At 36.9% G+C, this 17,530-nt stretch overlaps 1 protein-coding gene across 1 annotated transcript; it reads right to left on the reverse strand.

The window, feature by feature from the left end:
• Positions 1–8,279: 8,279 nt before the first annotated feature.
• LOC149179725 (uncharacterized) lies at positions 8,280–13,714 on the reverse strand. Its single transcript, XM_089413631.1, has 2 exons — positions 12,425–13,714; positions 8,280–12,311 (listed from the first exon to the last, which is right to left on the reverse strand). Exons 1-2 carry the CDS (start codon positions 13,712–13,714, stop codon positions 8,280–8,282), a joined length of 5,322 nt encoding a protein of 1,773 aa, XP_089269757.1.
• Between the last annotated feature and the right edge of the window lie 3,816 nt (positions 13,715–17,530).

The raw sequence follows: 17,530 nt of genomic DNA on the forward strand, positions 1-17,530 counted from the left end.
TTCAAATAATTGGGTCCTTTTTCAATTTCTAGGGCCTCCCTCAATTTACGATGATGAAAATGACTAACCTTAGCAATGACCTGGGCCTCCTCAATGCAGATGTGATGCTTAGATTTATCTGCATGTTCGGCCAAAGTAGAGGAGCGGGTACTGCCATGCTTGATGTCAGCAACATGCTCATGAATCCTTAATATTTTTAATATTTTTAATCCTATTAATATTTTTAATAAACTAATGAAATAATATCATTATTTAAATATTTTTTCAAAAACTAGCCGTTACATATTAATATTTTAATAAATTAATAAACTAATATCATTATTTAAATATTATTTTTCAAGAACTAGTAATATTTGGTTTTAATAAATTAAATTAAATATTATTTTTCAAAAACTAGCCGTTTAATATAGTTGTTACTTAATAATATTTGTTTTTAATATATTAATAAATTAATATTATAATTTAAACATTATTGTTCAAATATAGTCGTTACTTGAAATTATGTCTCTACATTGCTCTCTATTTAAGCCTTTATCATGGTCTGCCTCTTCATCTGGTCCTGATGATGAACCACACTTGTTGGTTCGAAACTCATCGGCCAAAAAATTCTCTCATGTGATTTCTACCGAAAGACTTTGTTTAAAGATATTATTATTATTTAAAATTATTAATTATTTGTTTACATAAGAGACAGGTACTAAGCAACAACACTACATATTACATTTGTTTAATTTCTTAATATAAATATTATCTTATTATTTTTAAATGTACTTTACGTGACATCTTTCTCATACAGATTATAGAGCACCTCTCTCTCATACAGATTATAGAGCACCTCTCAGTCTAATCATTTTTATTGAATTAAGTATCTATCTCTTTTAAATATAAACAAATAAATTAACCATCGAGAAATTAAATATCTTTTAAGAATGAAAATTTGTCCCCTTATTACAATAAAATTGTGAGTAAACCTACATGATTACTTTAAAATAAAGTGATCAGTAAACTTACATTTAAAATTAAAATTAGTAATAATTGTCCCCCAATTAATTTAATAACTAAATATAATTTTTTTTTTTTTATTATATAAATAAATATATACTTCAAAAAAACACTATTAAATCAACATAAATATTATCTTTTTTCTTTTCTAAGTAAAACTATTTTATTAATATGAAACAAAATATAATTACATCGAGGCTCGGGCCTCACCAATGCTGAACATCATTTATCAAAAAATATGACTGTCTAACCTTGACTGCCCCAACAATGGGGAAACCAGTCCATGAAGGAAAAAAAACCCACACAAGGGTTATCGGTTTTAACCAAAAACATATCAAACATTGCATAAACATAACCAGGAAAGTTTTGACAGAACAAAAACATAACCGAAATTATCCAGTCAGCAGAAAAAACACCCAACTGGCAGAAGGGCGACACCTGGCTGCCAAGTGTCAATTCTAGAGATTGTCTGGGGCAGGCTCTTCCTCGATCAGACACATGTACTGGTACCATTCCTCCTCCTCTGCTGACGTGCCGCTTCCCCGAGCTGGATGAGCGCCAGCTGAGCTGCCCGCAGCTGCATGCAGGCCGGACGTGTCTCCCGCTCTACTTCCTGGTGCCTGTGTGTCACCAATTCTGCCTTCAGCAGCCTACTGACTGCCAACCAACTCTTTGCCATGCGGGGTGGCAACATCCTCGTCTAGCCGCTGCTTGCCTGGATCGTGATTGCTTCTGTTTCTTTGTGCGGCCCTCTGCTGCTCACCATTGTTCTCTGGCGGAGTTTCTTGCGGGTCGTTTTCCTCAGAGAAAGTGATGGTGACGGTGGCGGTGATAACAGGTCTATGCAGGGTGCTGTGGAATCGAAATTGCGTTGTGTGGGGAGCGGGGTGAGGGGGAAGGGGAAAATTGGCTGTATGGACAGCGGCATCCCTCCTTCCTGCACCTTGGAGCTGGGCTCATCCTCTGCCACTGCGGGTATCAGGATACCGGCCAGAGAAGGAGCCATAAGGATTTAGGATGTCAGGAGAAGAGGAGGGGGAGGCAGAATCAGGGTTGGGCGTCGCAGGAGGACAGATGCCTCCACCACGAGTGCCCCCTCTCCTGCTACGCATTCGGTGGCGGATGTGAGCCATGGCGGGATTCAAAGCAAAGCTATCAGCGGGGAGAATGGCGGAATGACTGAGCAGAGAGTGAGCGAAGGAAGTCTGAGCGGGAGTTAGATTGCAAAGCCTGGTGTGGGAGAAGTGAAACCCATTACCAAGGTCTATACAGCTGAGCAGCCAGCAGCGACTTCCCGTGACTGTGCGTGAGCAAGGCTCTGCAGCCTAAGGAGGGCAAATGCAGTGGAGCAGGGGAGGAGGAACAATGTTATGGTCTGTGGAGGCCATTGCTATGAGCATGATGGTGAAGTCTCGACCAGAGCACCCCTTTAATGTCACCTGCAAGGCGCCATGAATGCCCTTCAGGTTGGCATGGGAGAAGACGCAGGCGGCCATGTGGCCAATCCTCCCATCGCCCGTCCATCTAATCGCCATTAATGGCTTGGTTATCACCTGCATCCGGGTAAATCAACATAAATATTATCACTATGTTGAACATATATAATTAAACACGTTATTATTAAATATATATATATACTTCAAATATATTAATATATTTAATCTTTATTTATAAAAATCCGACCACATCATTGTTAAAAAACAATGATAATAAAACCCACGCATTTAATATATTTAGTGTATGATAATAAATACCATGCATTTAGTCTAGTTTAGTGTCTAGTGAAAGAATGGTGCAAACTTTTTTGAGTGTTGAAATTCAACAATAATAAAATCTCTATGTTTAATATATTTAGTATGTAATAATACCATGTATTTCATCTATCTAATATATATGGTGTACCGCAAAATAATTATTTAAATATTTTAAAGTATATATTTATTAAATATTAAAAGAATTATGTAAAAAAAATTAAATATATATTTATGAAAAAGAAAGAGGTAGATTAAAATTTAGACTTATTTGGTGTATAATAATAAATTTGATGAGGAATGTTTTATGATTTTGAGGAAGTTAAATTTGCAAGTATTCAGGGGTTTAGAATGCATAACAAATAATTAAGCTCTCAATTAGGGGACTCAATTAGTTAAAGAAATATAGGTAATGTCTCTCTTTTTTTTCAGAGACTCACTCCTTATTCAACATTTGGTGAAGGGCTCATCTCTGAGGAAAAAACATTAGGAAGCCTTATGAAACGAATTAAGAAAGCAACGAAAGAGTTATGTTCAATAGCATGTTTCCATGTTCTCTCTGATCTCAATAAAAATGCAGACTTATATGTTCATGAACAAGCCTTATGAAATGAATTAGGAAAGCAATGAAAGAGTTATGTTCAATAGCATGTTTCCATGTTCTCTCTAATCTCAATAAATATGCAGAATTATGTGTTAATGAACAGTGTAAATTAAGATTGGGATATTTAAAAATCAATGGTTGAATCGAACCTTCTCTTGTTCCTTAGAGCTAAATGGATTAGCATTACATAATTATGAAGAAATTCATTATCACTCAATTATCGTATGACATGTAAATTTTGTTTTTTGTTGGATCAATTTTGTAAAGCATATACCTACAATACCTTGTTTTTTGTTGTCTAGTTTGGACTCCCTCTATAAAAATTTTGTAGTTTTGTAGGATAAGAGGGCTCAAGAATTTTTTTTGAAGATATAGATATGTATTACTTTGACGTATTTACTACGATCTAGACATAGACTTTCATAATAATAATAATAATAATAATATATTTAGTAGGTAGAGATAAAATTATGTTACTTTTTTTAGGTATACATTAATGAAATTTTTTTATATGTATATATATGTGTGTGTGAGAAAAAATAATAAAGACAATTTATTTAATAGAGAAAATATAATATTCCTGGGTGGTGTGTTAAGCACACGAGATAGTGGCGGTGGGTTGCCACTATCCCACCTGGCCATTCAATCGAGGGACGTGGAAATCCATCCCCCAAGGAGTCATTAAAGTCTCAAATTGGCACGAGAAGCATCACAATCACAATGCCATGTATACTCACTCTCACTCCTATTGGAAACAACCCCATCAAGTATGCCTTGCCTGGCCTCCTATCTCTTGTCTCAAATGCCTAAGACTCTCTCATGTTATTGTCCAAGTGCAACAATTATAAAAAATGGCATTAAAATCCTTTATTATTGTTATTCAAAACTATCGCTTTGTCAACCAAATTGAATTTAAGGGAGTGGAGCACATCCAAACAACTACAAAGGGCACTCCAAGGATCTAGTTAAATCCATTTCCTCTCATAGGTAATAGCATGTTTGCTACAATTCACTCCAATCTGATTCATCAATGCATGTGTTGCTCAAGGAATTACAAATCCTTCAGCTAGCCAATTAAGATCGTAGAAGGGGAAAGTTAGCTTGTCAACAAGCTTCACTCCACAAAACCGGCTTTTTACCCTATTAACCAAAATTAGCACTTTGTTGTGTTTGAGGGAAGCACTCTATACATGAATTTTTATGTCAAGTTTTGAATCCAACCAACCACAATTGTGAAGCGACTTTGTATTGGACGAGAGTCTTTTCACTTAAGCAGGTCTTCCCTTCTCTCTTCCTGGTTTGGTTTTGTACTCTCTTTTCTTGGTCTTCCTATTGGGCATGTCTTTTCTCCTCATCGCTTATTATTCTCTCCTCATATGTTAATATTCATCTTGCAACTTCTCTAGGGTATCCTCTCCCTTTCGCAACTCATTGAACCTCACAGTGGTCCCTTCTATTGGCACTCATTTTGTCGCCCCTTCCCTAACCACCCTGGGTTGCAATTGACCTAGTCTTTTGGTTCAAGATGCCAACCTAGCCCAACCTTGATTTCCCTGGCCTCTTACCTTTCCTTTCTAGTCTCATTCTTGATACCCATTCACCTACTCCTTCATTTTTTCCCCTCCCTAGTGCAGTCACCATGCCACGACAACAAGCCTAATTCAGAAGGGATGTTGCGTATTATCAATAACAAGCCAATCGAGGTAGTACATGAACCCACCATAGATTGGAGGTAGAAATTACTCATTTTTGGGAACTAACATTAGGCTCCATCCAAAAGAAATAACTTGTGTTGAGAGAAAGGGAACCACCTAGTGGAACCTTTGTTTGGACATTGAGGTACTTTCAGAGTTGGTTGATTGGGTGCCCGACATAGGGCACACACACATGCACTTCAATCAATACATGCGTACAATGGACCTGTACTGGCACGTGAAATTTCTTCTTTGTAGGGTTATATTGGATTAACATGAGCACAAAGAGGATCTCCTCCTCTCCATGAAGCATCTACACCGGCATATGACAGACATGGATCAACAACTAGAGCAAATAGAAAAACACCTCGGCATTCCCCCCCACTACTAACTGCTCAGGAAATAGTAGAAAGGAGTTTATCCAAGTTGCAGTGACAAATTCACACCCGACTTCCTAGTTTCTTTATTTCTGTTGTATTGATTTCTCAGTACTCTTTGTTTACATGGCCTCAAAGGCCCATATATCAGTGTATGTATGACATATTTTGAACTTCTAGGAAACTTTTTGTCTTTAGCCTCTACAAAAAAAGTGCATTTTTGGATATGGTCGGGCTTCCCTAATAACCTACCAATTTAAAACCTTCATCTTTATTATGTAATTTCTTGTTTTAAAGGCAATACAAATTTTATTCCAAAAAGAATAAAGCTAATATAATATCGATATTTTGTTTTCTAATTATTATTTAAATTATATATTAATATTTTTAAAAATGATATTATATTTATACATTAATATGATAGTTAAGATGTTATTATTATATTATCTAATTAATTTGAAATTAACAAGGTTGCATAGCAAGCATTCCCTGCTGCTTAGCTTAAATAAAATATTTTAATGTCATGATGTGTTGTAAGAAGTGCTCCCAACAATGATAAAATTGTAAAATGAATTAAAATTAAATATTATAACAAATATATATTAATAAATAGATATTCTTAGCTCTCTCTCTCTCTCTCTCTCTCTCTCTATATATATATATATATATATATATATATATGTATGTATGTATGTATGTATATGTATATATATATATAGAGAGAGAGATATATATATAGATATATATATATATATATATATAATCGATTCATCTTAAAATTTGGAATACTATTGTTTTAATATTATTAATCATAAAAAAAGTTAAAAGACAAGGAAATATAAACTCCAATGGATAAAAATATTGAACTTTACACTTCATAGATGGCAATTTTTTATCAGCCAAAGTTGGTCTGATGTTACTTGCTTTGTTGTAATCTGGCATAGGAGCACCTACACGACCAAAGAAAATATTTGAAATGACATCAACGTTGGACATATTCGATGCTTTATATAACGTGTAAACGACCTTCTTTGTCAGTAGGCCATATCGTCTTCTGTATTATAAGTGGAATGTCGTTGAACCAATCAATATTTCGAGACAAAATCAAATCCAACAAACTCGTGGCAAAATGGTGCTACGCCCTGAGACCAATGTGTTAATTTTGCCAAAATCAGGTCAGTTAGGGATAAATATGTTCATTAATTGATTTAATCGTTTGCCAAACTCAAGGGAAGTAATGTTACTTCTATAATTTTTATAAATTGGGAACCCCATATCTAGAAGGGCATCATGTTGATTGGACAGGGGATTGGTGTGGGTTTGATGTATCTAGTGAGCAATTGTGTTGTAGTTTACATCAATGACAATGCATAGTCATTATATTGGCAAATTACACCGTACACAATCTAATGAGTGGACGTCATAATATCAATATCATATTTATGTTACCTGTACATGTTGTGGCAGGAGTACCCCCAACATGATCTGACGACGCAAATCATGATTGTGCAATACCACTCCAATCCTCTACACCAATCAGAATGTGAATAAATAGAATTTTTAAATTTTTAAAAATAAATTATTTTTTTCCCTAATGTCGACTTTATACATTATTGGTTTAATTTCTCATCAACAACAAAGGATAATTGAAGGGTCAACACATTTTCAAATGGGTTATACCTTGTCGCGACAGGGATAATAATAATAATGTGTAAGATAATGTAATGAAATATTTATTATATTTGGTGTAAATAATATTATGTTTAAAGTGTATTTGTATATTTTAACATTGTGTGTCGTTCAATATTTTGCACTCAAATAAAATATGTGTACTTTTAATATCATTTTCAATTATGGGTTCAAAAATAACATATGATGTATTAAGAGGATAAACAAGCATCTCATTCAGAAATATAAAATCAAATCACTTTTAATTGAATGTAGTTCTTGTAATTGAAATGCATTTTTAAATATACTCAATTTGGCATGATTAAAATATATATTAAAACATATTTGTATTTTTTTAATTACAAAATATTATATAAAATAATATCATGCAACTATTGTATAATAATAAGCCTCAAGAAATAGCTTAGTTGGTCGAGTTCCCGTTGCTAAGTACCTCGCCAATTGGGAGTTCACAAGGTCAAATGCCCTTGATGCCTTTGGGGTTATGCACTGCTAGTTTGGCTAGCGGTTAGATCCCTTCAGGTTGATCTACCTAAATTTTCCCGTGGATATACTAGCCACTCAGTATCCATGAACCACATTAAAAAAAACTGTTATATACTAATATAAATATAAATATATTTCATTTATCAAAATTTTCATATATTTACATTTATAATTTAATTATTTTATATATTTAAAATTCTTTTAAATAAATATTTAAAGTCAAATCATTCAAAACAACATACCATTCATGTTTTTTTTTCCACAGAAAAAAGACCGTCCTTTTATTACAAAAAGGGATTACATATATATGTAGGCATAACACCGAGACTGTATCCACCGGCAGAGGGGAAAGTCTCAGCAGACTGTCATCCTGCTCACGGAAGCAAAGCAAGCCAACGCATGAAGGGAAAAAACCTCCAGCCACACGCTTCGGTAGAAACGAGATCCCACAGGAAAAAACCAAAACGCGACCAGAGGGGGGCCACAGAAATCCACAGTGAGCACTATGAGGATTCGGCGCAAAAAACAGAAACTACCGCTGCCTGGGCTTCCACAGAAAGGGAAAGCAGCCCAAGGTACCCGGCATAGAATGATAAATGAGAGAAAAAGATACAAGGAGAAGAACAGAAAAAACAAAACGAATATTTACAAACCCAGAGAAAACAGGGCAGAAGAATTATGCAAAGATGGGCTGTTCGACGGATCGAACCACCCCATTTTCAACCTCCCAAACAGACCACGACCCCATCTCCAGATCAACTCCGTCTTTAGAAAGGCGGTCCGCGTCAAAATTCCTTTCCCGGTAAATGTGACTTAGAGATATCTCCATGAAAAAACTCTTAAGGCGTGAGACTTCTCTGAACAGAGTAATCAGAGAGAGATTGCTGCAACGCTGAGCCCCATTAAACCACTTCACCACATTCATGGAGTCCCCGAAGATCTGAGCTTCTCTCACATTTCTAAGAATAAGCCAACTGAGAAGGAGATGAAGGGCTTTCAATTCGGCAAAATTGTTGGAACCCTGTCCCAGGCCTATTGAAGCTTTAATAGCCTTTTCCTTTGAAAAGTGAATGATCAAGCCAGCCCCGCATCGACCATTATTATCCGAAGCCCCATCAAAATATGCCCACGGCATAGAGTATCTAATGAGTTCAGGACAAACAGCTCTGGAAGGATTAAGGGATTGAGGAATAGGAATGCTTTCATAAATTGCCGCTCCTTCTGCGGCTAGTCTTCCAATAGGGAAGACAGAATCCTTGAAAATGACTTGATTTCTAGCAAGCCAAGTCCCCCATGTGATGAGCAGCGGAATGGTTCTTTCTCTTGCATTTGAGGAAGCATTCCACCAACTCTGCCAGGCCTCTAAGAGCCCCTGCCCTTCCCATCTGTAAGGGACATTTATCATGCTTAGCATTTCTGCCCAGAGACTGGTATTAAAAGGGCAAAGGAGAAATAAATGATGAACTGTTTCTGCACTGTCTTTGCACAGTGGACATCTGCCAGGGCCAATCCTACCTCTCCTTTGAAGGAAATCCCACGTAGGAACTTTCTGGGATAGGACACACCAGAAGAACAATTTTGATTTAGCTGGTCCTTTTAACTTCCATAGCGATTTAGCCCACCAATCCGGATTCTCCCAACCATTTTGAGACATCATCCATTTATAACCAGCCTTTGGAGAATAATAGCCATTCTGAGCAAAAACCCATTTTAGCTCGTCCGGGGAATCAGAAAGCCTGACTGAGGAGTTTTGAAGATCCCTAGTATAACTATCCCATTCCTCCAAACTATCACCGGTCAAATCTAAGTCTCGGCCTTGCAACCACCCTTGATTCCAAATGGAAGAGGCCCGCGGGTCAGCTATCTGGTTTAGAGTGTATAGACCCCTGTCTTTTAAAGCCGCAACCAATCCCTGCGTAAGAGTAAAGCCCTCTGAGCAGCCAATCCAGGGATCTCGCCCCAAACGGATCTGAGAACCATCACCCACATGCCAAGCCAAACCTTTCTCTATAATGCTAACAGAAGCAACCACTGCTTTCCAGACCACCGATGAATTTTTGGTTGACTTTTGCGGCAATCTAATCCAATCTAGCGTTGTTAGTGGATCTATATATTTCCTTTTAGTCACAGCAGTCCACAAATTTTCCGTAGTAATTATCCTCCACGCCAGCTTTGCTGCAAGTGATTGAGAGAATTTGGCAAGGCTTTTTATACCCCAGCCTCCCCACTCTTTAGGGCGGGCAATTTTGTCCCAAGCGATCCACGGGGTAACTCTTTCAGACTTGGACCCCGCCCAAAGAAAACTGCTGCATAATTTCTCAATAGAGTTTAAAATTCCTTTGGGCACCCAGGTCAGGCTAGCCCAGTAAACTGGGATTGCCATCAGAACTGATTTAATTAATACAAGCCTACCTGCCCGAGAGAGCCACTTGTGACTCCAATGTTTCAGTTTCAACTCCAATTTTGCAAGGATCCACTGCCAATCTTTTATCCTATAATTATCTGGCTTCAGATAGAAACCCAGATATTTGAAAGAATCCTCCAGCGCTTTAATTTCAAAATTCAGAACCGAAGCCACTCTACGCACCTCCTCTCTAGCCAGACCTGAGCACGTTAGAGTAGATTTTCTCTCATTTATGCATAGACCAGTAGCTTTCAGAAAGAGGTCCAAAATCCTCTTGAACGTCCTACAGTCCTCAAGGCTGCCATTGCTGAAAAGTATTATATCATCCACGAAGAGAAGGTGTGTGACCCAGAAATTTGGAGCAACTTCGATTCCTTTCAGAGAGCCTTGTCTTTTTGCTTCTTGGATCAAACGACTGATTCCGTCTGCTGCCAGCAAAAACAAGAGCGGAGAGAGCGGACAGCCTTGGCGCAGGCCACGTTCAGGGCTGAAAAAACTGGAAGCTGCCCCGTTAATCAAAACAGCTATGGAAGAAGATGAGACACAGCTCATAATCCATCTTACAAATTCATATTTGAACCCCAGATGTGTTAACAGAAGCCTAAGATAAAGCCAGCTTATTCTATCATAAGCCTTCGATAAATCTATTTTCACAACAACTCCTTTTTTCTTTCCAATTTTAAGACTGTGGAGCGTTTCTTGGGCAACTCCCACAGCTTCATGAATTTGCCTGCCATCTAAAAAGCCAAACTGCTCCGGGGAAACATTTTTTGAGAGGAAAGGTTTTAGCCTGACAGCAATGGTTTTAGCAATAATTTTGTAAACACATGTGCACAGGGAAATAGGCCTGAAATCTCCAAAAGAAACTGGAAGATCAGATTTGGGAATGAGAGTTAGGAAAGTAGCATTAAAGGGTTGATAGATAGAACCTGAACGCCTGGATTCATCCACTACCTCCACTAACTCATCACCAATGAATTCAAAGAAATGCTGGAAGAATTCAACTGTCCAGCCATCCGGACCGGGACTTTTGTCCTTTTGCATCGATTTAAGGACGCTTTCAACCTCCTCTTTAGAAATAGGTGCCATGAGAGAGTCATTGTCTTCCTCCTCTATAAATCGGGGAAAAATCTGAGCAACCCTTATGACTTCTGCAATAGAAACTTCACCTGGAGCTTTAAATAGATGTTTGAAATAATTAACCCCCTCAGAGGCCAGCTCTTCAAAAGAAAGCGCTAAATCACCATTTGCTTTCTTCATTTCCCATATTGTATTTGAGTTTTTTCTACCTTTAGCATAATTCTGAAAAAACTTGGAATTTTCATCCCCTGCCTGTAACCAGATCGCTCTACTTTTAAGACGCCAGCTTTGTTCCCTGAGTTGTAGAATTCTCCTTCTTTCCATTTCCAACTCATGAATTCTCAAACGAGATTCACCTGTGCCATAGCCAAAACTATCTGGATCTTCAAGGAGAGCGAGTGCTGAGTTAACAGCTTGCATTGTTTCTTCTTCCTTCATCTTCTTTTGGAGAGCCCAGACTTTGGAAGCGGCCTTCATCCTTGATAAATTTTCCATAAATAGCTGACTGCAATCCTCATTTCCATTGTCAGCAGCTTTCCTCCAAGTTTTATGGAAAAGACTGGTGTATGATGCATCCAATAACCAAGAGGAATTAAATTTAAAAGGAATACCTGGCTTGGTTAGATCTCCCTTCACTTCCAAGAAAACCGGTAAATGATCAGAGAGACCACCCTCTCCAACCCAATGCCTGAACGCCTGTAGTTTCTCAGCCAGCAGATCACTTATTAAGAAACGATCTAGTTTTTTCCCGATCCAGTCATCTCCAATTCTGCGGTTCCTCCAAGTGGGCCGCAACTTTGAGGGGGTAACATCCACAAGAGATGACGAGGCCAATTTCTGAATGAAGAAAGCAGAGAGAGGGTCAGCTCTGGCGTTGACCCCCCAAGATTCAGTACAGCCCAGAGAAAAATTGAAGTCTCCACCAATAATAAGATTTGGATGCTCCAAAAAAGACTTAGCGAAGAAAGAGTTCCAGAACTTCTCCCGCTCCGAATTAGGACCATAGATATTAAGAAAAAGAAAGGGAATACAGAGTTCGTTGGAGAAAAGTTCCACCGCCAAGACGTTTTCTGAACCCCAAGAGGAGATTTCACGCGCCACCTTCACGTTAAACCCCAAGACCACACCTCCTGAATGACCATTTGCATCCGTTGCATGAAAACTCCATCCCGGCAGAAGCTTATGTAGACATCCTATAATTTCATCTCCTTTCCCCAAGGTTTCCTGAAGAAAAAGAATATCAGGTTTGTTGGACCTGACCAGATCCTTCAGAGCTAGTTTTTTGGGTATGCTAGCAAGACCCCTACAATTATAGGATAAAATGATCATCTAAAAACCTCGGGGGGTGATTGCTTTGCTCTAAGCACCCCTGGCAGGGACAATTGCTTCCCTCCAGCAATATCAATAATAGCCTTCAACTTTGCCTTTGACATATCCGATTTTCGCCCTCTTAACTTCCTCGGACCTATGGACACCTCATCCATAGCCAAACCGCCTACTGCCCGCCCTTTTCCTTTCCTGGTAGATAATGGCCTTAGGTTGTAATGAGGTTCGTGGCCTCCTACTCCAGGATCGCGAATAGGAGAGGAAATAACCGTCATTATAACACTATCAGAAGGGGGATGTCCCATATTCAGGTCTGTCGTAGCTTTTGAGAGTTGACCTAACAGACCTGCCTCGCCACTACAAGACACATGTAGAACTCTTGAAAAATGAGGGGATGAGGATTGAGGGGAGAGAGTACAAGTAATATTCAAATCATCCATAGCTGGGGCTGCTGATAAGCCGACAGTTGTGAGCTGGGATGAAACCAAAACATCAGCAGTCACCTCAGGCTGAAAGTTTCCAGTTCCCCCCATGTGCTCCGGACCCAGCTCCTGAACGCTTGTCAAAACTTCGGCCTCCTTGAACTGAGCCTCTTCCTTCTGATCGTATAACTTCATTTTTTCCTTTTCCTCTGACTTAAACCCATTTTTCCTCTTCCTTCGACGTCGACGATGGCCAAGAGGGCATTCCCGAGCCAGATGTCCATAAACTTGACATCGATGACATCTAAAAGGAAGGTTTTCGTAGTCCAGGGTCTGGATAAACTCTAGTCCACGATACTTCAGATGCATAGCATCCGCCAGACCATCTTTAGGGTTTAAACTTACCAAAAGACGGGCTACGCTCCAGTCATGAGAATATAAATAAGATTTATCTGAGTCAAGAAACTTACCCAGAGTGTTTCCGATTGATGAGAAAGCTGAGTCAGTCCAGAATTGAATAGGGAGACCCATTAGTTTGACCCAGACTGGAAACTCCTCTGTTTTTTCTTTCTGGGCATCAAAAAGAGGTGACCATTTCCTGAATAAGATAGGCCTCTTCCCTAGGCACCAGTGCTTTGTCAAAACCCATTCGACATACTCCTTTTGTCCAAAACGAAGGCAAAACCAGCCTCTGTCAAGTATCTTAATCTCTTCTGGCTGCCCCGGAGCGTCTTTCCATTCATCCAGAGTCCATTGTTTGATGAAGGCCACCGAAAACTTCCTTCCACAGACTCTGCCAACTAAAATAGTTTCCGATGCTTCCAGTGCCCGGTCTATGTGGATATAATAACCGACCAAACAATTAAAATATATAAACATTATTAAGACATGTAATACCCCAATTAAAACTATGTTCTTTAATTATACGAAGAGAATGAAACCATTTCTTTACTCTTCCATATCACTACAACAAAATAGGCAATTTGCACCAGATTTAGCACTAGATTTTAGTGCATTTTTTTTCTCAATTGGGATGAGCAGCCTGCCGCTAAATATGGCTCTATTGTACAATCTTTAAAGCATCCTTTTTTGCGCCAAATTTTGCATCTTTTTTTACGCCAAATTTTTCATCATATTTTGCACCAAGTTTTGCATTTGGTTTTAAAACAGGTTTTGCTTCTTGTTTTGTGCCATTTTTTTCATCTATTTTTGCTTCCTATTTTGTGCCAATCTTTCCTTCTAGTTTTGTGTCATAATTTTCATCGAGTTTTACACCATCTTTTGCATCTGATTTAGTGCCTTTTTTTGCATCCATTTTGTGTCAGTTTTTGCATCTAGTCTTATGCCATTTTTTGCTTCTAATTTTGTACTTATTTTTACATCTATTTTTGTGCCAGTTTTTCTGCCTTTTTTTACACCATTTTTTGCATCCAATTTTGCACCATATGTTGAATCTGATTTAGTGTCAAATTTTGCATCCATTTCTGCACCATTTTTTGCATCCACTTTTGCATTTTATTTGTCTCCCTTTTTTGCATCCTATTTTGCACCATATTTTGCATCATTTGTTGCATCCAATTTAGCATCATTTTTAACACCATCTCTTGCATCCAATTTTGTATCTTTTTGAGCATCTAAATTTGCATCCTATGTTGAACCATGTGTTGCGTCCTCCTTTGCATCCCATTTTGTGTCTAATGTTACGTTCAATTTTGAGCCATTTTTTTCGTCTACTTTTGCATTTGTTTTTTCGCCAAGTTTTGAATCATTTGTTGCACCTCATTTTGCATCCAATGTTGCGTCTCAATTTGCATCCAATGTTGCGTCTCAATTTGCATCCAAATTTGAGCCATTTTTATGCCCATTTTTTCTACTTTTGTGTCCAATTTTGCACCATTTTTTATGTCCAATTTTGCATCATTTTTGGTGTCTAATTTTGCATCCTTTTTGGCATCCAAATTTGCATCTTTTTTCTGCCACATTTTGTGTCCACATTTGCATCTCATTTTGCACCTAGATTTTAGTTCGAATTTTCATCTAGTTATGCACCATTTTTGGCATCCTTGATTTCACCCTTTTTTAATCCCATTTTGCATCTTGTTTTGTGTCTTTTCTTACATCCTTTTTACATCCCAGTTTTACACGATTCTTTGCATCCTCATTTCGATGTCTATTTTTTAATCCTTGTTTGCGCCCAATTTGGTATCCTTTTGTATGCCCTGTTTTGTTCCCTTCTTTGTGTCTAGTGTTGCACCCTCTTTTAATTCTACTTTAAAACCCTTTTTGTGTCATTGTTTGCATCTTGTTTTGATGGCTAATTTAACATCCAATTCTACTCCCTATTTTGCATGCATGGTTATATCCACTTTTGGCTTCTTGTTTAGAGTTTTAATTTTATTTCCATTTATGACCCCCTTTACGGGTTCATTTCACTAATTTCAATTACATAGTGAAATATATTACAATTTCTAAATATCATTTTGTTGTAGGATTTAATGCATAGTTAGATGAACATGAAACCCTCTTAGTTTATCTCAAAAACCTAGGAAATACCGATTAAGAGAAAGGTTGTTCTAAGGCTCAGGATTCTTAATAGATCAAGATGTAGAGTATAGAATAAGAAAAAGAGAATGAATTCTTGTGAGTCCTCGCATGCAGGTCTTGTTGGAGTTTTTAGTGTAGCTGGGAAGCGCTCCTACCTAGCTCCAAAGCTTGGTCCTACACATAAGAGAGAGAACAAATAAACCTTCACAACATAATATCTTGATAATAAAAACTATCAGAAACATATAAATATTACTGATTAAATAAATATAAACCAAAATCATGTACATTCATTAGTTAAATAGAATAAGTAAATAATGAATAGCAGCATATGGAAGGAATAACAATCAATCTATATTAATAAAGGAGTTGGAGGAAAGTTACAACCATCAGATGCAGTTGCAACACTACCTCCCCCAACTCCTAGCTCCAAAACTCTCCCTCTCAAGATAGATCTCAACAGCCTGACAATACAAGAATTCCCATCATTTTCTCAATGGCCAAGCCTCCAATATATAGGAAATTAAAGGCTATGAAGATTTCCCAAATTCCTCATTAGTTCAATTTGGGCAAAAGGTTTTGGGTGAATAATATTTCCTCATATAAAAATGGCCTTTTCCACTTTTTAGATGCTTTTGTGCTTAGGAAAAAGCTTCCCCATGCTTTATGGCTCTTTCCCACTTTTGTATGCTTTTATTTTTTAGGAAAAGGTTAAAGATGAGGATAAAGAGATCACACTCCACCGTATGATTTTCCGAAAGTGAACAAGAGTGTCACGTTCTAGTTAAATCGAGCTTTTTTCCTGGCGACTGAGTGAGAATTTTGGTAACAAAAGTTAGATGAAGGGGACAACTTGTTATAGACTAGGATAATGTGGTCCTCATAGTACATAACTTGTATTATAGTCTTATATAGTCTAGGAGAAAGGGATATTTCAACCAACAACATAGTATTCTCCTCCAAGATGATGAGGAGGTATTTTCATGTATAACACATTTAAGAAGATATCACAATTAAAATTGATAACTTAATATTTGTAAACAAATTTAAGGGTAATTTACAACATTCATCAAAAAGATAGCAGTGTCCTCATATATAACAATTCTTCATCAAAAAATCATTGACAATTTTCAATATACATATATGATTACTAAACCAACACTTATCATAGATATCATTATTCCAAGGTAAATTCACAACATTACATCCAAAAATAGTAATATTATAATACATAATGATTCTCCATAAAAAAGGATTGACAATTTTCAACACATATATAAAGTAACAAGATAATAATAATAATATCCTCGTCATATTTAATCAAATCAACTAAGATTCAAACGTGTGATTATCATATCAAAATCTGTCGTGAACACCATTATTCTAAGGTAAATTACAACATCCATCAAAATATTGTAATATCATCATACATAATAATTCTCCATCAAAATAATGTTGATAATTTTCAATATATACATAAAATAACAAGATAAAAATGATAATATCATCATCATATTTAATCAAATCAACTAAAAGTCAATGTATGATTACCAAATAAAAATGTTTCATAGATATCATTATTCTAAGGTAAATTCACAACATCCATAAAAAAATAGGAATCTCATCATACACAATAATTCTTCATAAAAAAATGTAAACAATTTTCAACATATTCATAAGGTAACAAAATAGTACCGATAGTATCATCATCATTATTTGAATCAACTAAAATTCAAATGTATGATTACCATATTAAGACATCCCAACTAAATATAAAAAATAGCGCATAGCTAGCTAGCACCACGAAAATCATAGTCAAGATCATCCTCATGATCATTTCCATGATTATCATTCTGACCATCCTGATAATATCATCCACATAATCATCACCAATGCCATCACCATCATCATCATCATCATCTTTGATATATGATGTAATCTAAGCATAGTCTATATCATCATCTTCGTGGTCATTACTTGTAGCGTTCTGAAAAAAAAATCAATATTACATGTTAGTACTAATTCTATAGCACAATGCATATTTTTATTACAATGCTAACCATAAAATGAGGTAGGACATAATAACATTTAATAATACTAAAAAATAAAATGAAAATATGGTTTAAGATATATTGGAGATACAACTAAGAT

This window comes from Pinus tabuliformis, chromosome 3_2 (assembly GCF_031772625.1).
Source record: "Pinus tabuliformis cultivar Carrire ecotype Pingquan chromosome 3_2, CPIR1, whole genome shotgun sequence".
Lineage (NCBI taxonomy): Eukaryota > Viridiplantae > Streptophyta > Pinopsida > Pinales > Pinaceae > Pinus > Pinus tabuliformis.

Coding starts and splice junctions, on each gene's coding strand:
- LOC149179725 (XM_089413631.1), bottom strand. CDS start 13,714: ATGTTTATATATTTTAATTGTTTGGTCGGTTATTATATCCACATAGAC. Junction 12,312..12,424: donor CAAAGCAATCACCCCCCGAG/GTTTTTAGATGA, acceptor CTTTTTCTTCAG/GAAACCTTGGGGAAAGGAGA.